The sequence below is a fragment of the Camponotus vicinus genome, unplaced genomic scaffold (assembly GCF_025532165.1).
Source record: "Camponotus vicinus isolate PSW18456_S1 unplaced genomic scaffold, iyCamVici1.0 SCAF_4, whole genome shotgun sequence".
NCBI lineage: Eukaryota > Metazoa > Arthropoda > Insecta > Hymenoptera > Formicidae > Camponotus > Camponotus vicinus.
Genome location: NW_028141976.1, coordinates 12,265,185 through 12,288,616, shown reverse-complemented (window position 1 = coordinate 12,288,616; position 23,432 = coordinate 12,265,185). Strand labels below are relative to the sequence as shown.

At 27.0% G+C, this 23,432-nt stretch overlaps 3 protein-coding genes across 6 annotated transcripts; 1 reads left to right on the top strand and 2 right to left on the bottom strand.

Moving 5' to 3' along the window:
- The first annotated feature begins 34 nt into the window (after positions 1 to 34).
- Chld3 (Chitin and LDLR binding deacetylase 3) lies at positions 35 to 23,159 on the top strand. Of its 3 annotated transcripts, XM_083098583.1 has the most exons (12): positions 35 to 1,043; positions 3,776 to 3,868; positions 17,290 to 17,424; positions 18,086 to 18,190; positions 18,626 to 18,769; positions 19,147 to 19,329; positions 19,684 to 19,822; positions 19,925 to 20,046; positions 20,292 to 20,521; positions 21,187 to 21,357; positions 21,696 to 21,904; positions 22,204 to 23,158. In XM_083098583.1, exons 1-12 carry the CDS (start codon positions 1,022 to 1,024, stop codon positions 22,232 to 22,234), a joined length of 1,584 nt encoding a protein of 527 aa, XP_082954709.1. In that variant the 5' UTR covers positions 35 to 1,021; the 3' UTR covers positions 22,235 to 23,158. The 3 variants fall into 3 exon arrangements, with proteins under 3 accessions (XP_082954709.1, XP_082954708.1, XP_082954710.1); XM_083098582.1 differs by having other exon boundaries at positions 21,696 to 23,159; XM_083098584.1 differs by lacking the exons at positions 35 to 1,043; positions 3,776 to 3,868 and adding an exon at positions 14,943 to 15,167 and having other exon boundaries at positions 21,696 to 23,158.
- On the bottom strand, positions 4,836 to 10,292 carry Scp1 (Sarcoplasmic calcium-binding protein 1). The gene is made up of 5 exons (XM_083098601.1): positions 10,039 to 10,292; positions 7,741 to 7,907; positions 6,194 to 6,323; positions 5,360 to 5,463; positions 4,836 to 5,133 (listed from the first exon to the last, which is right to left on the bottom strand). Exons 1-5 carry the CDS (start codon positions 10,088 to 10,090, stop codon positions 5,014 to 5,016), a joined length of 573 nt encoding a protein of 190 aa, XP_082954727.1. The 5' UTR covers positions 10,091 to 10,292; the 3' UTR covers positions 4,836 to 5,013.
- On the bottom strand, positions 22,100 to 23,066 carry Lsm7 (U6 snRNA-associated Sm-like protein LSm7). Of its 2 annotated transcripts, XM_083098605.1 has the most exons (4): positions 22,911 to 23,066; positions 22,813 to 22,824; positions 22,568 to 22,745; positions 22,100 to 22,433 (listed from the first exon to the last, which is right to left on the bottom strand). In XM_083098605.1, exons 1-4 carry the CDS (start codon positions 22,914 to 22,916, stop codon positions 22,294 to 22,296), a joined length of 336 nt encoding a protein of 111 aa, XP_082954731.1. In that variant the 5' UTR covers positions 22,917 to 23,066; the 3' UTR covers positions 22,100 to 22,293. The 2 variants fall into 2 exon arrangements, with proteins under 2 accessions (XP_082954731.1, XP_082954732.1); XM_083098606.1 differs by lacking the exon at positions 22,813 to 22,824 and having other exon boundaries at positions 22,911 to 23,065.
- Positions 23,160 to 23,432: the final 273 nt, after the last annotated feature.

The window sequence follows — 23,432 nt, the reverse complement described above, 5'->3', positions numbered from 1 at the left end:
TATATATATATATGTGATAAAAATTTGCATGTTTATATCGCATATATTTATATATATGTTTCGCTTTACATGATTTAAAAATTTATCTTTATATAAGTAATATACCAATTGATGGGGATATTTATTAAATTATTGGGGAAATTTGTAAAAAAAGGAAATTAATTTTAAAAAAAGGCGATTTATTTTTAATTATTATTAATTTATTAAAAATTATCAACTCTTTAACAACATGAAATTGAAACATTTATAAATTTATTAAAGTTTTTTTTAAAACTCATCTCTTGACACTCTTTTTTTTTGTTTTAACACAACCTGTCATTGTTTCATACACAAAATATAGCCACGAGAGAAAGAAAATATATGTCTCTACGCAATTATAAAAAATTGTTTATAAAAAAAATTTATAAAATAAATTATTAATTATAAATAATTGTAATAAGTTTATAAAAAAATTTAGTATTATAAGTAAGTGTATCTTTTAAAATATATACGTAGGATATGAACTTTCTTGTTAGAAAAAAAGATATTGAAAATGATACCAGATGTCACTATCTCCCTTGGATCGCATTTGAAACATCAGAGCTCTTTCTATAAAGTTTAATGTTCATGACATTAGCGCATGCAGATAAAACGCGAAAACTTGTCGAAGAAGCGATATAATCTTTGCTTTTGGATTTCCTCCCACTATGAGGTATTATATTTTTTTCTAAATCTTTTTCTAAAATCACGCAATTAATCTTCGCAAGAGCAAAAAGTTGATTGACTATCGCGTCATTTTTTGCCGCGCTTTTCCCAGTGCGCATCCTATCTGCGCATGAACCACATCTCTGTCGGCTCGCCGATATTCATTTCAAACTGTGCGTATAAAATTTAAAATTCAGTCACTCATCTCATTCGACTAATTAGCCGGAGAAAATTATAATTCTTGGAAGTAATAAACTAAATAAAGTGTTGAAATTTCAACGACCGAAAAATATTGCGTGAGAAAACGATATTGTACGTTGAATATTGTATTTCTGAAATGTTTTCTTCTGTTACCTCAGGTATGTAACCGAAAAAATTTTCCCATTAACCTTTATTCTATTAAGAAAAATGAATAAATATTTATTGCATGATTTATAAATCAAGAAATTTAGTGCTCTCTTATTTGTGGTGTAAATATTCATTGTAATGCGATCGTTATAAATTTTGGATCACTTCCAGTAGTTTAACAAAAAGATTATAAACAAAAATTAATAGCTCCTTTTCATTTTTCGGTAACGAATTTTATTAACAAAAGTTTGAAAAGTACTAATTTCTCAATAAAATTGCAAGATTAATTTTAGTTTTTTAAATAGAAACACAATTAATAATTATTATCAAATATGATATAATGATTTTTAAAATAATAAAATATTAAAGTAAAAATAAATATTAAAATCATATTTTTAATAGAATGCATATACTGTCAAAAATATTCAAAAATTACAATTTATATTAGGATGATAATATCATTATTATGTAAATATATAGAATAGAATAGTAATAATTTAATCACACATATGATTGTTTTATAATAACTACTTTTAATTTATTTTTCTCATTTATTTATTCTAATTTATTTTTAATTATAAAAGAAATTCGACTCATTTATTCTTTCTCTCAAAAATTTATTAACCCAGACAGCACAATGACATCTTAAAAACGTATTAAAAATAAACAAATTGGACGTTTCATACGTATTTAAAATATCCAGATTAGAGCCTAAAATATCTTTAGGATGTTTTATGGATATCCAGTGTTACTATTTTGGACATCCCAAAAATGTCCATTTTAAAGACCAAACGGACTAAAATTGGACTTGTTTTGAACATTAAAAAAATATTTTAAAAATAGGTATAAATAATTTTTACAAAATATTTTAATGAAAAAATTTAAATTTATTATATTAAATTTTTCATTATTTTATATTAAATTTGTTTCATTATTTTATATTAAATTATTCGCCGGACATTTACTTGTCCAACTTATAAAATCAATTTAATATCTGAAACTCGTGATTTAGATCAGAAATTAAATTGAACAGTATATTTTTAATCTTATTTGTTACCTTTTGCAAACTTTATATAATTCTCATAACTAAAACTTAAATACGAGAAAGATAGCGCATCGCACGTCGCGTAGCGGTAAACGAACGAACTAACACATCCTTGCGTGCTTGCGCGAAACTTTGGTGTCCAAGATCGGACATCTTATGGACGTCCAAATATTGGCCATTAACGGATGTCTCAAATCGAATGTACGATGGATGTTCATTTCATGTCCATGGACGTGTGGACGTAAAATGGATATAAAATGAATATCCATAGGATGTCCTGTGCTGTCTGGGAACCTTATATTTTTATATACATATATTTAAAATTATTAATTATAAATATTTTATTACATAAATTTTCGATATTTTAAAAATCAAATCTAAATTTTTTGTGCGCATTTTTTATCATAAATATCTTTTATACGCGCGCATTATATCAATTATATAAAATTAATTATCGCAAAGAGACAAGCGATTAAATTAACAAATAAACAATAAATTAATAAAATTATAAGTTACTCACTTGTTACACTGCTATTGTACGATGTCTCTTCGATTCTCCTCTTCTTTCTCTTTCTCTTGTCTGCTTATTTGTGGCATTCGATAGTCATTCACGAAAATACTAATTAAAACATTAATTACAATCGCGCGCACTAATCATTAATAAACAATAACTTCGCATCACTCTTGATATGATTAATCGTGCACGAGAGAGTTTCATTTTATATTGCAATTGGAAAATATGAAAATAAAAATCTCACGAAACTACAATTTTCTCGGCAGTAAGAAATTGCGCAGTCAAAATGCTATTTCTGTTGCAGAATAATAAATATATTTTAAAATTATATATATAATAAATATATAAATATAAAATTTATATAAATTATGCATATGTGTGTGTGTGTGTGTGTGTGTGTATAATTTAAGTTTTTAAAATATATTGTAAGCAACAGGGACAAGATAAATTATTATTTCATTGATTTCTACGGACAATTATTAAATAAATTTGTTATAAATAGTTAAGTATTTTTTATCACGCGCTTCGCCGATTTAAACGTAATATTTGAATTATTTTTCAGAGAGATTGAAAGATATAATACATTTCAATACAGTAATATATGTATATACACAGAATCACAGTATTGTGTGATTAAAATTTAATACGAAAATCCGTGATACGTCTAAAAATCTTTTATTAATAATTCGAAATTTAAAGAATAGCATATTTTCATATATAAGTTTGTTTTGTAACGCTATATTGTTTTATTACGTTAAATATTTCGTGATATCAAAATATCCACACGACCTTGATTTTTCACGGCAAATAATAGCGCGTTATGTTTACATATCGTGGCCTTGGCGGCTCATTCAGGTCGCGAGAGTCGAGTGAGAAAGTTGTAGCGTAAAACGCTCCAGCATATTATCTCTCGAAATGCGATTATTTCCTATAATTGTTACGATTAATGAATATCAATCTCAATTAATTAATTTTTACATTTTCGGAGAGAGATAGTATTATGTGAATTCGATCGCGCAATTTTCCAGTTTTTTCAGTACGTTTCATTCTTCCATGTAATTGTATTTGATTTTCGTATTCTTTTCGATTATAATATAAAATGAAATACGCGTTATATGCGATTAATTGTGTCGATTAATATGCGTGATTAATTACGTTTTTGTGGGTTAATATTGTTTCGCGAGTGAGTGCCACGAAGACAAGTGCGACAGCGAGTGCGACAAACGAGTGCGACAGAAAACAAACAAAAAAGGACAAGCATCGTACCCCCCATACAAGTGAGTTTTAAATTATTTTGTATCTTAATCTCTTTCGCGCGATAATAAACTTGCGAATATATCAAGTATGCGTCTATAAATTTAAACTTGCACAGCAGTTAAGTGTTTTGATAACAGTTAAATTTCAGTTAGATTATTTATTCTTGTAGATTGCTTAAGAAATGTACACAAGATATTTCATAATTCGCGAAAAAAATAAAATAAATAAAGTTTTCGATAAATATATAATAATTGAGATTTTTAATTTCAAACAGTTTTTGAAATATAAAGTTAATCAATCATATATAGACTATGTTTAGATGATCGTCTGTCTATAAATTATATATATGATCGCATATTTCAAACACTTATTACTGTTAGATAAAAAATTGTATTTTCCGCATGAAATATAATATCGATTACAAATTAATACTGCTAATAAGTAATATAACAAAGAAAATCATTAATAAGTTATCAAAATATCTTTAAAAGATTGTAGAAAAAATATTCAAATTATAATTTATGTTAGAAGATAATATGAATATTATTTAATTTGAATAATTATAATTTAATCACACATACATTAAATGTCAGATTTAATTACATACGATCTTTTTTAATAATAATTTTAATATTTTCTAATTTATTAATTTATTTTTCGACTTGTTTTTATTCTTCAACTTTAGTCCAAAAAATTCGTGTAAACTATTTTTTTTATCACTATTGTTCATCGTTAAAAGTTCTAAATTTTTTATATTCATAATTTTTGTTGTTAAATTTTATTAGAAATGGTTCTAAAATTGTAGCAATTTTTACACTATATATTAATCAGGCATTTTCGAAAATATATGTTTAACAACGTTTGATTCAAATGTCGAATCATAAAGTTCACGATAGAAAATAACAACTTATAATATCATCATTGAATATGTGGGGTTTTTATGAATATCATATTGAAATATTAAAATATGTAAAAATTTTCTGTTACTTATGATAAAATATTTGATTTATTATAATAATTTTTACAAATTTTTCACAATAGAGTTTTTAGAATTAATATAGCCTTAATATGCCTTAAATATATTTTGTGCAAATGTGTCTTTTTGTACATATAAATATGTGAGGATTTATATTCCTCTGAAAAATGACGCGTCAAGTTATGATTTTTAACCTATCGGTCCAAAGAGGTAGATTGCCGGGATATTATCGTCAGGACTACCGAGAAATTGAGCATATAATTCCTGATAACGTGATAAAGTCAATCCACCGCGTTTTCTGTCATCATCCTGTTAATGTGACGATTAAAGTAATTATTTTTGACTTGATATTTAAAGTAATTATTTTTGATAAGAGATGCTTATATTTTGTAGAAATATGCGAGGTCTCTCTTGAATAAATTTACTAAATTTTTAAAAAAATTACAATAAACTACAATAAAGTTACATTAGATAAAATAAAAATTAATTTGATTGATTTTGTAAGCCATAACATTAAATTGCTTAAATTGCTTACGTTTAGAAGATTCTGAAAAGCTTTATCAAGAACTTCTATGTTATTCACTGCAATTCTTGAAACGCAGTCATATCGAAATTCTTCGGCACCGATTACGCCATCCTCTGAAACAAGTATTATAAAATTTAATAACTTTTTTTTCGATTATATAATTAAATTGTACGAGTATCTCTTTTACTAGAAAACATAAATTGTTTTTTTCAAAATTCTATTAATTAAATCTCTTATAATTATAGAAATTATATAATCTCTTATAATTATAGTAATTATACAAATTATATACTATTCAAGATATACTTTATCTTCGCGTAAATAGATTTGTTACATAAAAATTTTCTTAGGAACAGTCTTTAAAAAGACAATCTGTTGAATATCTTTATTATTAAAACATTAATAATACATTTGAAGATAAACTGCTTTATGCATCTAATATTTTGTAATTATTTTTTATCTCTAGTTAAAATTAAAGTTGAAAATAAGACATGTGTTTTAATGACATTTAACAGATTACGATTCTTTTTTAAAGCTATTTCTAAGAAAATTTCTAAAAAAAGACTTCAATTATTTAATATGTTTAAAATAACTATATAAAACATTAATATAATATTTAATTAATAGATAAATTGTAAATTTGTATAGAAAAAAAGTTCAATAATTGTGTAAAATCAATTACTTATTTTGAGGATAAAAAACTACATATTATTTCAGAAAATAATGTCCTATTTTGAGATTTTTTAAAATTATTTTTTTATTTTTACGAGAATAAATTATAATTTATTCATCACCTTTCGCAATATATTTGTTGTTCGTATGTATATAAATGTTATACGATACCATTTATGTCAAGTATCTTGAAATGGGTATCGATGAACATTTTCATGGCTTGCGGAAAATCACCATAAGAACGACCAACGCAGCTACTCTGCACGGCTTTTTTAAATTCTTCTGTCGTTACAAGGCCATCCTAGAAAAAAAATAAACAGATTACACACACACACACACACACGCATACATACACAAATACTATTATTAGCATTTTATTAGCATATTGAATAGTATAGAATAATTATTTTAGCATTATTATATTTAACATTAGCATATAGAATAATTATTATTTAGCATTTTATTAGCATATATATTAATAGATAATTAATTTAATATAACAACTAAAATATATGAGAAAAATTTATAATTAATTATTATAAATTAATGAAATAATTTTTTAAATATGATTTTGAAATCGAAATTTTTTACTCTTAACTGCTATCAACAGATTGGCAAAATGGAGGGAGTATGCAATTCAACGATCTTGGAATCGATTCTTACTTTAAATACACTTCTCGATTATCATTTCCTATTTTAAGAATGCAGATTTATTTCTTTGCTAAATAAAAAAAAAATTATTTTTAATTTTAGCTTTGAATTTTAAAGTTTTTAATGATATACTTGTTTAATCGGCACAGAATATATATTTTAGAAGTTATGGGTAATGTTTTATTGTGTTATTGTATATTGTATACATGTGTCTTATTGTATGTTGTATATTGTATATATGTATATATGAAAAAACAGAATTATTAAATATAATAGAATTTTCGAAAATTATTGTATATGTACGCATATATATATTCTATATGTATATATGTACAAATTTTATTATAGTAAAATATTTATGTGGTCAAAAGATGATCAAACTATGCTTTAGTTATCGAAAACGATATCGATTAAGGTAAGAATCGATCCGAGATCAGAGAAATGCATACTTCCTCCATTTATTATATATATATATATATATATATATATATATATATATATATATATACAATAATTTTATTATTAAAAGCGTTAATTTTGACTTAAACTTGTATTAAAATTGTTTCATTAATATAGAATAATTATTTACAAAGTTTTCTTAGATACTTTTTCTTTCTTAAGAATTTTTTCATATTAAATTAAATTTACTCAATAAATAGGCTTAAATTAAATCAACTATTTATTTAGATATTTAGATTTACAAAAGATTTAAAACTTTCCATTCATTAATTTTTAAAATAATTTTTAACAAAAATTGAATTTAATTGGTTAGTTAATGAAAAATAAGACACATAACATGTATTTGTCAAGGAAATGCTCGCCAAAAAGTCGAGAACAATATTCTGTATTGTCAAAGAAATAACAGATTGCTATAGATAATCGTTTTAAAACACGTGAGAAAGATTGCAACAAATATATGTATATGTGTGTGTGTGTATATCACAAATGATCTCGAGTTACAGTCTCGAGAGCTAAAATATTTGAAGAATTTGAAACCGGTGCAAGATTTAAATCGTGCCAGGAGAGATGGCTCTCTGATATGTAGAAACAATATCTCGTAAGCGTACCTTATCAAAGTCTGCCAGGTTAGCTATCTCTTCCCATAAGGAGAGCATGATGTGGAGATTTTCTTGATACCGATTATAATTAAATTCGCCTTTGCCTTCGAGCAGCGTCATTCTCAATGCCATGCATTCGAAATCGTGCTTATCCAAATATCCATTGTTATCTATGTCTGCAGTTATAAGATGTTCTTCACTAAATGCACTTTCTTTGAATTGTGAGTTATTTTGGGATAATTTTGAATCGAGCTTTTCTTTACAAGGTAGTTGAGGCACTAATATCTTTTAAGTTTTAAATAATTAAAAATAAAGAAACTTTTTTGAAAATTAAATTTTTTAAAGGACTATAGATAAAATAAATAAATATAATAAGTTCATATAGAAAGAAATAATCATATATTCTTTAGTTGATCTCAGATAGATTTTATTTTAATAGGAAATTTTAATTTTAATGTTTAATTAGTTATAAAGAATATATTATCGAAAGATGTTATGCTAAAAATAATTTTTCTTGACATTTTCGTTAAATAAAAATTGATTTCAAATTAATAAAACATTCTACAATTCAAAGAAAATATATTAATAAACATCCTGCATATTCGATTTCTCTCTTGTTTTGCACCCTTGAGATACTATAATATAATGAAGAGATTAAGCGAAAGAAAATGGTACAAAGTGTTAGATATATTTTGAAAAATATTAAATAATTGTGATATATGATCTTTCCAACTATTGTTCCAATAAAGTTATTTATTATATTATTTGTTGCATCACAGTGCAATAATATAAATATAATATAAATCAGTTCTTTTTCCGAATAGAAAATATTGCAAAAGTAAATTCCAAACTTTTTTCGAGATTTCTTAAATGTCTTAATTATTTTAAAAAGAAAAGTCAAATATATCTTTCCTTACGAGAAAATAATAAAAAAAAGTTTAAATTTTCGAAGCTCACATTATTTGCTTTGATTTTTGAGTGGTCTATAAATCTTTTACCAAAAATTTACATTTTCTTTCTTTCTTTCTGATTTCAAATCCCTTTTCTACTCTTTTAGATCTTTTAAATTTAAATTCCAATTATATTATTGACTTGCTTTATGAACAATCATAAAAGATAGTTCACTTTCCGTTAATTAGAAATTCATCGAATCGAATTCCCTAGTTGATATAGATGATCATTGGTCTATTAAGTTCTAATATTGCTTTACAATGTTTTATTCAAGTAATTTAATTGACGCATTTTTATATTTAAATATTAGTTTTAATATAGTTTCTACTTTAGTATTTTTTTGCGCTATGATTCAAATTGTATTTTACGCACGCACAACTAGTACAACTATATATAATAATTTCTAAACACAGTAGAAAATAAAATATTTCTTTATCATATTAATAAGGAAATAATGAAAAATATAACGAAAAAAATATCTTTAACTTTGCAAAATTAATTGAAAATTGTCTTATATTTTTAAATAAAGATATACATGATTTTTTAAAGTACTAATTAATTTTTTAGTATTAGTGTGTAAAAATATGTAAATAATTTGCTTTATTTTTATATGGAATATATAGTATTTTCATTGATATTCATTATTTATATCTCTTTCATTGTGTGCATAACTTATGAAATTAACTTATGAGAACTTATGAGAACTTATAAGAAAGAATCATGTATTCTTACTTATAAATATATAAAATTTTATATTTAAAAAATTAAAAGAAATGTTTTTTTTTAATTATTATTAGATCCTATTAAAAAAATTATTGAGAAAAATCCCGTTATGTGTTTCTACCGTTTAACACTTATTTTATATGGCAACTTATGTATGTGCGTGAAATAATCTGTATATTATCAAATCGCCATGATATTGTCATACCACGTGGTCCACATATACACATATGAAAAACACATGAGAAATATAAGATACTGCAAGATGTATTTACACAAATGCATATAAATTAGAAGAAAATATTTGCGCGTTTCATAAATTAAAATTATACTTAATAATATATAAATAATACACACTGTGTGTGCCTGAATATTGTAGACATAAATTTTATAGTCTGCTTTATGTCAATAATAATAAATCAAAATCAATTTTTATTTGACACTGTTTTGATTTATATTTGTATAAGATATCTATTTTATATCTATTTTCTAATTTTGTGCTCATCAATATCACGATTTTGGTAAACACAGTTTGTAAACATAATATATTATGTTTCATACAATCACACCGTCTTTCTAATTGAAAGTTGTCGTAGATCTATATCGATTCTTGCAATATCTTTCACATCTACTAACCATATAGAAACTTCACTATGAAATTAACGCGGTTATCCCAGCTATACGTCATCGTGATCGTGTTTCCCTATGTTTTTGTTTCCTCTCGAAAAATTGTCAGGTGCGAAATATCGAATATGTTTTCCGAATCGCGACGAGCCTTTTGCTCGGATCGAAACGCGACGTCCACGCGGAAAGCACGTCCAGTGTGAAGAAAGTGATTCGAGAGGATGGTGGTTTCGCACTGAACTCGACCGAAGTATCACCGGGTCTAAACTTAGGCTATCCCCTCTGAGCGAGGGATACAAAGAGTGTTGTACCGGGGAAGGAACTCGAATGGTGGTGGAGGTGGTGTTGGCGATAACAGCGGTGGAGATGTCATCGTGCGTATCCGCGTTTGCATCAAACTTATCCCTCTTGCATCCGCGAAACTTTAAATCCACTTACACGATTTCATCCCTTCCTTACGAAAATTCCCATTTATCCGAGCATGATTTGATACTATTGAGAGATTTATAGCACTTTTCAATAATTTTTCTATAAAATTCTCTTCTAAATCTTGAAAACAATATGCTTATAAAAAAAAAGAAATTTTCAATAATTTGCACTGTTAATCTTCTAATACATTTTTAGTATCTGATATTTATATATTTTATACAGTATACTTTCATAAAATTTCATAGAATTTATTTTTTTCTCTCTGTATCATCGTTTATATATCTTTATCTTGAAGTTATTTTTTAAATGGTCTCGAAAATTCGTTCAAAATTATCAACAAAAAAATGTAATTATTACATCACTATTATTATTATTTATTTTTTCCAACGCGAGTAAAATATGATTATCACTAAATTCAAAAAAAAAATCAAGAGCATTTTATATGCCAATGATAATTTTTCTGGAAGTAAGCATAAGTCCTGAAAGTCGCATAACGTAGGAAGTTATCAGGAAATTATCTGCTTGCATTTGTACAGTTCATGCGGAACGAGATATTTAGAATCCCCATTTCCGCCTTTCTAATTCCCGTTGACGGGAACAGATCTAAATTCTAATTGAGCCGGCTTACGTTGAAGCAGATCGGAGCAGTCCGAATTTAACTGAGACCCCGCTGAAATCAGACTCTCGACCGAGAACTTTCCTTGTGTTGTGTCCCGCGCGACGCATGACGTACTCGGGGAGGTCGAACGTACGTTTTCTCGTTGCTTGGAAATTATTTCCGTGACGACCTCGAGCAAAAAAATACCGCACGATAAAATATTTTCAAAAGGAAAGAGACAGATATACATCAATCAAAAACGAAATCTTCATTTAAAGATAAAAAAAAAATATGTAAAATTGTATCGCTTTTTGAATATTTCGTAAATAGTTTGAATCTAAACCGAAATAAGGGTGAACGTCGTAAGCGTTAATATTTTTTCACGCTGTGATTGTCGTATGTGTATAAGAATATATAAGGGATTTCAAGAAAAAGTCATATCAAGAAGCTGATATATTTATGATGTGTATATTACTTTGAATTTAATGTTATTATAATTTCGAATCAATGGAGCATGAACGTACATAATTCAATTATAATTATAATTTAATCAATGTTTAATTAGAATTAAAATTAATTTAATGAAACCTGAAAATATATAAGATAAAGTGCATAATCGAACATCTATATTATAATTTTATATAAATTTCTTCCTATTCAGAAACAGATTTTTTTCACCCAAAAATATAATTTCCATTTATGGTTGACATAAACAAATAATTATTAACTCATAAATTTTTGAAAATGTCCCATATACGCCGGCAGTTCTTCTCTTTGCAGCATTATTCTAATTTGAACGGAGGTCACGTTCGAAGCAACGACTGTGCCTCCCGTGGCTACCTCGATTTATCTTCTTGCTCCACGTAAATGTATTTTCGTACATGGTCTCTGTCCTCGGTGGACACGGTGGACTGTCACGAGACACGCGTGATCACACTCTTTGTTGTCGATGATGCGGAAATGGGCTCGTATTTAATAAATTATAAGTATTTGTCTACTTCGATGACAGTTTCAAACGTCTTCAATCCACAGCAAGAAACATATCGCGTAGCTCGTAAACTCTATATTCGTCACCAAAACTGAAACAGATGTGGCAAGGTCGAATAGATGAAAATTGCGCGAATGGAATCTTAAATTATTCAAATTCAAGTGATGCATTTTCCGATGTTTAATTTAACATATATTCTTTTTAACATAATATATATACAATATATTCACAAAAGAAATCCCATAATTGTTCTTCTCAGAGTCTCTCGGATGCTTTCCAAATTTTACTGTTATTTGGATTTTATATTACATGTACACACGTGTACATTCTGATCGTGTTTTAGTTTGCTGAAACATTCAAGAATGATTGACGGTATGCTCGCGTAATAGCTAGAAAAGCAAAGTAATCTTTGGCAAAGAAACAAATATCTACAATGAAAATGTGTTGTCTCATTCTTTATTCTTATGTCACTTTATTATTTATATTATACGGCATACACGGGAAAAGAGAACGAAAAGTAGATTTACAATTTTGAGTTTACATATGGTAAAAAGGATATTATGATGAATTCAAAAATCATTTTTTTTTCTCACTGAAAATTTAATTAGATCTTTGTGAAAATATTTAGTTTAATGTTAACTCTTTATAATATTTTATTACTTAACATTAGATATTTAAATAAACAACAAAATTTTAATTAAAATATTAAAATATTATATTAATATTATTAATACGTAATTTTATATATTAATAAAGTATGTTTTTTAATACAAATATAGATTCTTATTATCTATTTATGAAAAGCTCAAAAACTTCTCACAAATTATGCATAAAATTTGGGAAATACTTGGTATCGTGAGATTTTGTCTTTAAATGTTGTCTTTAAATTAATGAATAACATTTTGTTATTTGCTCATCTGAAACTTAATTTTGCGATACCTCTTAATTTTCAGTAATTAAGAAATTTTGCCTAGTATAGAGCTTTTGTCAAGCAAAATTGAATTTTTCTTATCAAGGAAAAAATATTCTTTTTGTCACAATTATCGAATTCTTTGATGAGAAAAAGAAAGAGGCAGACTTCATACTTTCATAGCCGTGACATAGATAATTTAGAAAAATAGCGGTATAATTGGGATTATTTCGCGCAGCAAATTAGAGCTAGCTGTCGAATTGAACGTTACCGTGATAGATTCTCTGCGATTATACACAAGCTTATGGTTATTTGGCGAATGCCCAAGCCGCTAATAATCGCTGCGAGATCATACGAAATCGCTTCCAACTGTGTAAACGGCGGGAATGATGGATGCGCGATTTATCTCACAGAGAGATAATTAATTAGCACGAGTAAATCGTCGCCTTTCGTGAAAACGTCACGCGATGCAACGTGATTTAAGTCTTTATCCCCGAAATTCGGACAAAAATTATGCAAAATTCCCCTTTGTAAGAGATTCGGGCAGAGTCGAAAGACTACAATCTTGGTCACTATCCATCAGTTAAATAAGCGAACTATTGTTATTTACACGTCATAGTCTGACACTGCTTTTACGAGTCTAGGAGCTAACAATCGTCCAAAAATAATGTTTAGCCTGTTTCGCTGGGATAAATTATACACCTTAGTTTTCAACATTATTCATCTTTATATAACTAACAAATCTGAATTATAAATTGCTATCAAAGTCTATAATTTATTGAAGATTTTATTTTATCTTCTTATTTATTTGGGGGTCCCTTTAATAATATTAATTTTAAAAAATATCTTTATATTTAATTATTTATAATTTTAAATTTACCAAAGCCTTTGCAATATTTCGAGTTTTGTTAAAAAAAGGTTTTAAATTAATTAAGAGGAATTCGTCTAAAGAACTTAAAGAAAAGTATATTTTTAGAGCGAAGGACTCATCGTCTCTAAATTAAATGAATAACACAATAGACTTTGCTTGCTCATCTCTTTGTGTGAAAAATCTCTTTTTAATAATTTATTAAGTTTCAATTAAATTAATTTATTAATTTGGCCTTTAAATTTAAGTTTTAATTTATTAAGTTTCAATTAAAGAATTAACTTAAGCTTCCAATATAAAACTATCGTCAAACAAAAATTGAACCTGCATTTAAAGGAACGATACATATTTTTATGATTTTTCGATTTTCTCATTAATTATTGAATAATTATTTGTATTAATATCGATACTTAATTAATATCATGATATTAATGATATTAATTAAGATCATCATATAATTTTAAACGAAAGAGAAACTAATTTATCGGATTTAGTCACTTTGTAGGTATATCATTCAACAAATGTGAAAATCTTGATTTAAAGACAAATTATGCAAGCATAAGTTTTGATGTAATTTTTGAATATAATTAGTGGTTAAAAATAAAAAATATTTTCTCAACAACAATTTTAGCGATAATAAATATAATAAAACAAATAATAAATCCTTAATAATATTTCACTCGTTTCTAGTAATTGCAATATCGGTATTTCGAATACTGCTTAATAGCACACTCTTTGGCTAATTTAAGATTTATTTTTCCTTTTTACAAGAAGATGCTAGTCATCATTTCTTGCGATTTACTACTCTTCAATATACCTTTGTAATGAAGTTTTAAAATTCTCTATATAGACATCTCTATGTAGAAGTATATTTGAAATTAATTGAAAATTTGTCTTCAATTTCTATTTAAGTAATTACCATTTAAGTAATTGAAGACAAATTTTCAATTAGTTTCATATAAACTTTACTTGTACATAGAGATTCCAATTTTGAAACTTAATTACAAAGATATATTGAAGAGTAACACAAATCGCAAGAAACGATGACTAGCACAATTTTCTTGTCAAAAGGAAAAATAAATTCTAAATTAGCCAAAGAGAGTGCCATTAAGCGGTATTCGAAGTAGCGGTATTGCAATTACCAGAGACGAGTGAAATAGTCAGCTTGGAGATCGTAGAGATCGATTAAGTGGAGTATACCCGTCATATAAGGCGTGCTTTCGTAAGGCGCCGTCAGTTTGAAAGTGCGAGCTGTCGCGCATGGAACCCGCGTAAAAGATCCGCGCGCGAAAGATCGACATGAGGTCGAGGAACCGTTTCGTGCTGATCGCATTGCTTGCCGTTTCCGGTGAGTTCGCAATTCGCAAAATATTCGCGAGTGCGCGTCTTTTTTTATTCCAAGTCGCGCAGATTTGTTTTTCAAGAATGAATTAGATTTCAGAAAGCGTTGAACTTAAGATTATTTTCGGTTATTTTCTTTCGCAATTTTTGGCACGTTTTTTTACGATTCTGCTTATAAATAAATAATATTAAATATGAAAATTTACATAAAAATAAATTATATTTTATTTTTATAGATCGCATTTATAATCACATGTATATTAAATTGAATTGAACATATTTAATTATGTATATTATACATACTTTTATAGAGACATTTTTGTGCTGCTCATATAAATTTTATTTAGGCAAACTTATACAGTGAAATTTTAAAATCTCTTTATCGTTTATAGTTTATTATTTTTGTTAATTGCAGCCGCGAAAAGAAATACTTGAAATCGACGATGCGCGATGATATCTAGGCCAATCTTTATTGATTGCTAATGAAAATAATTTAATTGAATGAAAATAATTGAACTAAAAAATTTGTTTATTAAAAATTGAAATTTATCTTAGAGAATAGTTATAGAATATTGAAACTTATTTTGGAGAATAATTTTCAATATTGTAAAGATGAAAGAAATTTGTTCCTATGATTATTTATATTATATGAGAAAAATCTTCGAAAATCCGATAATTTTTTTATTAACCTAAAAAATATTAGATTTTACAGAAGAGATCATTATCTTCACAAATTATTTATTATTCTTATTTTTATATTTATAAAATACATAATTAAAAAATATATAATATGTAATTATTATTACATAATTATTATATTTATGCAGAATCAATCATTCCATTTATGAATCTAATAAAAAAGAAATAAAACAAAGAGATGTTTTTATCCAATATGTCTTTAAATAAATAAGATTGTAAAATAAATGTAATATAAGCAAGTAAATTAAATCCTTCCTCTTTCCATTTTGTGTTAATATAAGCAAGATAGATGACAAAGTAAAGTTTTGTGGGGATGCAAAAGTTTTAAGCAAAAACAGTTTTTTGATGCAACAAAATTTTTAAAATAAAAATTATTATACTCATATATCATACAAATTTTTGCCGTGATTGAAAAATATAAATATAACTAATGAAATTTCTCTATTTTTAGAATGAAAAATTTTATAATAGTAATTTGATTTTAAACAAAATTATATCGGCTTCTGGTCTTATTAGTTTTTATAAAATAAAATAAACATACATAATGAAAAAAAAATTAATTCTGAAAGGTTTGTTTTGTGTGTGAATGAGAGATGATGCGCACTGGAGGTTTCACTTCCGTTTTTGTATTCGAGTGAAAACGATGGCGCTAATCGCGCGAGATTTCTCTTCGAACGAATATACATCGCACGCTACAGATATCCGTTTCCGAACCGGAACGTGAAAGTATCGCGCACTTGAAGATAATCTTATAGCTGTGAGATATCGAAATCAATAATATTTAATTTATATGAAAATCGTTTTCCTTTATATCCATACATAAAACGTCTTTCTCTCTTTTTCTTCTATATATCATGTCTTCCTTAATTACAAATTCTTAATCACACATTTTTTTATTCCAGATTTATAAATGGAATTTTTTCTTCGTAAAAATAACAATAAATTAATAATATTTTGTTTGCTTTATTTTAAAAATATATTACTGTAATGTTAAAAAATATTCCGAATTAAGTGTGAATAGTACGAAAGAAACGATTGCATGTCTTAAAATTTTGCCTGAGAAAATAGCTAAAGAATTTATACGACTATATGAAAATAAATTATTGATCGTAATAAATGAAAAATGAAGCTATATCATTGTTATGTCGAGGAGTTGGTGTTGCAATAAGTGATCAGAGTTTCCTTAATTGCATCATCAGTTACCAAGCATCCTGTGCGTACAGGATACGCATAAGAAAAATTATAAAAAATTAACCACAAAATGTATGAAAACATCACGGAAGTTTTAACGGTTTGGAATGTTTTATTATTATTAATTAAATTCACACAAAATCAAATTCTCAAAAAAAAGTCGTTATTGATACTTAAATAGGAAGCGTGGAGAATGTGGGTCGAGCGACTGATATCTCCGCATCATAATGTTTTTTCAGCGAATACCGCGACGGAGAAAGGAAAATCCGAAGAAGTCCCTTGTATAGACGACAACAAGTTCTATCGAAATCCTAAAACACCGTCACATAACGTCTGGTCGCCTACAGAATGTGCCAAATATTTTCTCTGTTTAGGTAATTAGAAATTATACGAAAAGGAAAAAAGTCGTATTTAAAGATTGACCATTTATGAATTTTAATCGCTCGTCTCTGTCAATAAAAATATATCATTTTATCTCTTTTCATTATGTTAATATAAATAATAATATGTATGCTTGTCAATTAATAATATATTGATTAAAATATTATAATAATAAATTGCTTAATATTATTAAAATATATTGCTTAAAATAAATATTAATCATATCTTACAAAAAATATCAATTATGAAAACTGAACATTTTAATTACAAGTTATTTCTCTTTCATTTAATTAAAAGTTTTATTTCTTTTTTCTTTTTTCATTTTCACATATTTTTATTATAGGAAGAATTTTTCCTACGTAACAATATTTATACATAATCACAGCTTTGAATATAATATTACAACTATTGTACATATATATATATTTCTTTTTTATTATGTTCTTTTTTACGAGAATATTCTTACAAGTTCTGTGTTCAAAAAACACATGTACTTTTTAAATCATATAATTATGTATTATTTCTATTGTTGAAACAAAAAGAAATTTATGTGAAGATATATAAATAATCATATTGTTTGCTTTGATATGTGAAATCTAAATATGATGCGCGTATTAATCGAGACTTATACGTGTATTAATCATCAAATTTCAGATAATGAAGTATTCGAATTCAAGTGCTCGCAAGGACTCCTTTTCGATGTCTCCAGGCAGATCTGCGACTTTAAGACAAATGTCGATAATTGCGATGTAGCTTCAGGTATAACTATATATATTATACATACTATAAACAGAATAAAGGCATCAGCGGACCTTATGTCGATTTCTACGTGTAAGAAAACGATCGAATGTTATACACGTAACTATTACTTTCACTCGAAAAATCATATAGTGAGTTAATTTCATTTTGATCATTAAATTTCGTTTGATCATTAAATCTCTTATTAATGATTCCAATTTGTGTCTATTATAAACATCGAACGCTTTAACTTTAATTTTTAATTTTTAATTTTAAGCAAAATACGTAATTATTGTCTTAATCTATTAAATAAGATTGGATCTTATCGGATACAAAGATTCCATAAAGCTTCTAAATAGCTTTGTAAATAAGTTTTGTAAATAAATATGTAGTTTAAAGAAGTAGCATTATATTATATACCGAATGGTGATGTGAAATTTTAAAAGCTTCTCGTAGATGCTCAACCTGCGAAGCCGTTGCTGGAAAATGGCGAGTGTGACGACGAAAATCTGGCATGCGGAGATGGTACGTGCCTTCCGGCTCTATACTTTTGCGATGGAAACGTCGATTGTCCTGATGGTTCCGACGAAGGATGGTGCGGTAAGAGATGTAAATGATGCGCAAATATATATCTCGCATCAAAATCTTCGATCGTACACATAGATATAGACATAGTGTCCCTCATCTTTTAAATTGTACAGTTTTATCGCGATAAATATATGCAATATATGAATATCGAAATATGTAAAACTTAATATATGTGTATTGATATATAAAAAATAATTGGAAAATAATTTATATAAAATCTCTCTTATTTTGCGAAACGCTCTCTACAAGATGTTCTCACATTCGTATATTTGAAAGTAAGAGAAATTGCGAGTGTGTATTTCGTATTTATTTCACGACATAAAAATATAAAATAATAATCTTTATGATACACAATTTTTAATTATTAATGTAGCATTGATCTGTTACAGATATGCAACATGATACAAATGCTGCACCGGCATGCGACACGCAGAAATGTCGACTGCCAAATTGTTGGTGTTCCAAAGATGGAACTCAAATTCCAGGAAATCTTACCGCACTCGCTGTTCCACAAATGATAACAATTACTTTCGATGACGCTGTGAATGCTGAAAACTTCGAACTCTATTCAAGTAAGAAGCTAGTACTTACTTATCAATTCAATAATCAATTTTCTTACTTCGCGATTCCTCTCTTCTTTTTCTTTTAAAAACGTTTGAATAAACTTATATTGAAACCTGAGTAAATATAAACATTATTTGAGTCTCTCAAAAGCCAAATTAATTAATTTCATTTTTTGTAAATTTTTTAAAGCTGATTAGTTTGGCTTCTGAGAGACTTATTCATAATTACATATTCATAAATACATACATGTATCAGACATTAATAATTTTCCTCATTTTTTTTTCTTGTGACAGAGGTTTGCTTGAGAAAAAAAATATAAAGAATAAAATTTTAGAATAATAATAGAAGACAATCATTTGCAGAAATATTTACGGATGACAGAAAAAATCCCAACAGCTGTCCCATAAGAGGTACTTTCTACATCAGTCATCAGTATACGAATTATAGAGATGTACAGTATTTGTGGAACATCGGCCACGAAATAGCCGCACATTCCGTTACGTGAGTATTTCGAATAAGATGTTAAGAAAAACAAAAATTAAGATGAGTCATGTAGATCATTTGATTCGATGTAAAATAAATCAAGGATCATTTATTACTCAGGCATCGAGGACCAGAGGAATGGTGGTCGAAGAACGCGACGATCGAAGATTGGTTCGACGAAATGGTCGGAGTAGCAAACATTATCAAAAAATATGCAGCGGTTCGTATCGGCGATATCAAAGGTAAAAATCTCAATAATTTGGATGTAATTTCATGATTAAATCGAAAAATTACTCACTTAATTGATAATTATTGAATGAAGTCTCACATAAATATTGCACTCATATTTATTTTATATTTTAATATAAATACTTAAATTATAATTTAATTACATTAATTTAAAACAAATACCATGTATCTTCCGATCATTCTATCGTTTTTCGAGACAAGAAAACGTGTGTTTATTACGGGGCAATAATGTCGGTAGGGATAAGGGCCCCTTTTCTGCAGGTTGGGTGGAATCGCCAATTCCTGATGATGTCCGAATTTGGCTTTGCTTACGATTCCTCGATCGTTGCACCATTTTCTGATCCACCTTTGTGGCCCTACACGCTCGATTACAAACCACCTCATCCGTGCGTCCGCACGGGACAAGTTTGCCCAACTCGTTCCTACCCAAATATCTGGGAGCTACCTCTAAATCAGCTTTTGGCAAATGTAAGTAAATGCCACACACGTGACAGACTGAAATGTTTCTCGTTTGTTGATAAGTATCAAGTAAAGATGGAAAGCTGAGATCGAGCGCACGCGTATAACTTTTAATATAAGATTGTTACATGCACGAAATAAATTGCACAATTTCAAAATTTATGTATCTATAAGAAACACAAATCTTTTCGACTTATGATCATGATTTATTGGAATATGAACAAAATGGCACAAAAGATTTCATCAAATGAAGAAGTGCTTCGATAAAAAAATATACATAAAAAAAAGTAGATATTGAAATATTTACTTATGCATTTTAAAATGGACACAAGCATATATAGCATATATAGCATAAAACCTCCGTATTAAATTTAATATGTTGGAGTACGAAAAAATTTAGAATAGGATTATTAAAAGTATAAGCTCAACTTAAATAAATATGTAGATGTAAGAAAATTTTAGAAATGTGAAGAGCTTCTCGATAATTAAAAATTTTGACACATCTTATAATTCATTATCTTTTGTTTTACTTTAATATCTATTAATCTTTGTTTTTTTTTATTGACGGCGATTTAATAATAAAAGATTAAAATAATTCCATCATAAAAGTATCAATTATATTTAATTGTTTATGTACATTATTGAAAAACAATATTTATTGAATTTTCATTTAGGAATATACTTGTACTACTGTGGATTCATGCCCTTCCAATTTATCTGGCGAAGAGGTTTATAAGATGCTCATGTTAAACTTCAAAAGACATTATCTTACCAATCGAGCACCTTTCGGTTTACACTTTCATGTATCATGGTTCCAAAATCCTTCATATTTTTATGCATTTAATGTAAGTAGAATTTAAAAAAAAAGTTATCTTTATAATCATTATTGAATAAAATCAATATGTATATCTAATTGATTGTCATGTTTTTCTTTTTAATTAATTCGTTCATTTTAGAAAAATATTTGTATCTATATTCTATCTATTTTTATGTCTTATTCTTAATTAAAAATCACAACTGTCAAAATAAAAAATTACAGACTAAAAAATAATTTGGTGTATTTAATATTTTGATAACTGTTATGTAAACATTGTATAATTTTTTAAATTTTCCTCTGCCATAATTTTATATATTTTTTATTATTTCTATTTAATTAATCAGTAATATTTTCTTGTATAATTAGAAATTCATTGATGATGTACTTCGACTGGATGATGTGTTCTTTGTCACGAGTCATCAGATTGTGGAATGGATGCGCAAGCCAACATCTCTGAATGAAATTGAAAAATTCGTACCATGGCAATGTACAAAACGGCATTTTGAACCATTTGAAATCGCTTGTGATTTGCCGAACAGTTGTAAATTGCACAGTAGAGTGCTCAAGTCATACAGGTATTTACACACATGTTTTGAATGTCCACAACAATATCCATGGTTAAGAAATGAATTTGGAATCGAGTGAAAATGTGGTAAAAGCAATATAAGACTTATTCTCTTATATTTCTTGTACATCATCAAAAGTTCACGTGTAGTATCTCATTTAGAGATAATTTTTGCATTATTTATTGTAAACATATAGGTATAAAATTATATCTTTTTTTAAGAAAATTACATTTATTTCCTAGATACATATGTAAGCTTCTTCAATTTTCAATACAATGTAAAATAAATTATATTTTCTTCATCATTAGAAAAATGGAAATGTTCAAGATGCTAAGATAACTTTCTTTCTCTCCAAGATGTATTATCATATATTGATTGTGCAACGATATCTCTCCTGTTTATCCTTCCTGTTGTATGAATGGATTCTGAATAGATTCCATACCATCTACAGGACAAATAAGCACTACAGATGTTCCTCTACATACTACCAATCCCAACATGCGAGTATCCTGATTTAATTTATATGGATCATCTGGATCTATATAATTAAGGGAATTATGTTTACGTTATGGAAAATACTTAAGACTGAGATATAACGATACAAGATAAGAGGATATATGAGTTATAATTTACGAATGTACTTATAAGTTTATTGTATTACAAGTCATATACCTCTAAGATACTCCTTTGTGTTGTCGAGTACTAGGTTGAGTAAGGGATCGTAACCCTTCAGTATACCTTCAGCTTCTCTTCCTCCGGCAAACTTTACCCTTATGTTTTTTTCGAGGTACTTAGATAGATCGAGAATACTTTCTTTCCTCTTTTTCTCTTTGTGCTCGACATTCTGTTGCTATAAAAATGCAAATGATCCGCTCAGATTCATGATCAGTTCAGTTATTATATATGTGATGCATTACCTGTTTTGGTGCCTACAAGAAGAATAGTGAGGTTAACTTGATAATAAACATTAACCTAGATTATAGAGAAATGAAAAGTGGTATTTTCATATACTTACAGACATCCTTACGAAAAAAAGATTTAATAGTAAATATAGTAATAAATGGTAGAGTTTTTTGTTTATAAATCAACAAAAACACATCGCATTAATTTCAAGTAGACTAGCCTCCCGCGTAGATTACTCCAACAATTATTTTGTCCGGTATGATCGAATCATTCGACGAGTCATCAAGTATCGATTTCTCTCGCGTTTTTAGAATCGATAATTTTGAATCGAGATTACTCTCCATATTTTCGTAGAGAAATTAAAATTTCACATTTATTTGTATTCAAAAATCGTTGTATTGAACATTTTTGCAAAATGTATTGCAAGTTATAAATTATTAAATCTTCTTTTATCTCTTTATATAATGTTCGTGTATGTTGTCTTTTTAAACAACTCAATTATGGATAAATTTCTTGGAAAGAGTGAAAGGAATAAGAATCAATGAATTTAAAATGAAACATTTTTATTTCTACAAAGCATTAGAAATAATGACAAACGAAATTAAAAATAAAAAGCCTTTTAGACTTTTTATGA

Bases quoted from the DNA above. Each gene is read 5' to 3' on its own strand.
- Chld3 (XM_083098582.1), top strand. From the start codon at position 1,022: ATGTTTTCTTCTGTTACCTCAG. The intron at 18,770-19,146 runs GTAAGAGATGTA...GATCTGTTACAG, and splicing joins TTCCGACGAAGGATGGTGCG to ATATGCAACATGATACAAAT. The intron at 19,330-19,683 runs GTAAGAAGCTAG...AATCATTTGCAG, and splicing joins AAACTTCGAACTCTATTCAA to AAATATTTACGGATGACAGA.
- Scp1 (XM_083098601.1), bottom strand. From the start codon at position 10,090: ATGACGTATAGCTGGGATAACCGCGTTAATTTCATAGTGAAGTTTCTA. The intron at 6,324-7,740 runs GTACGCTTACGA...TTTTTTTTCTAG, and splicing joins ACCTGGCAGACTTTGATAAG to GATGGCCTTGTAACGACAGA. The intron at 5,134-5,359 runs GTAAGCAATTTA...TCACATTAACAG, and splicing joins CTTTTCAGAATCTTCTAAAC to GATGATGACAGAAAACGCGG.
- Lsm7 (XM_083098605.1), bottom strand. The intron at 22,434-22,567 runs GTATATGACTTG...TTAATTATATAG, and splicing joins CACAAAGGAGTATCTTAGAG to ATCCAGATGATCCATATAAA.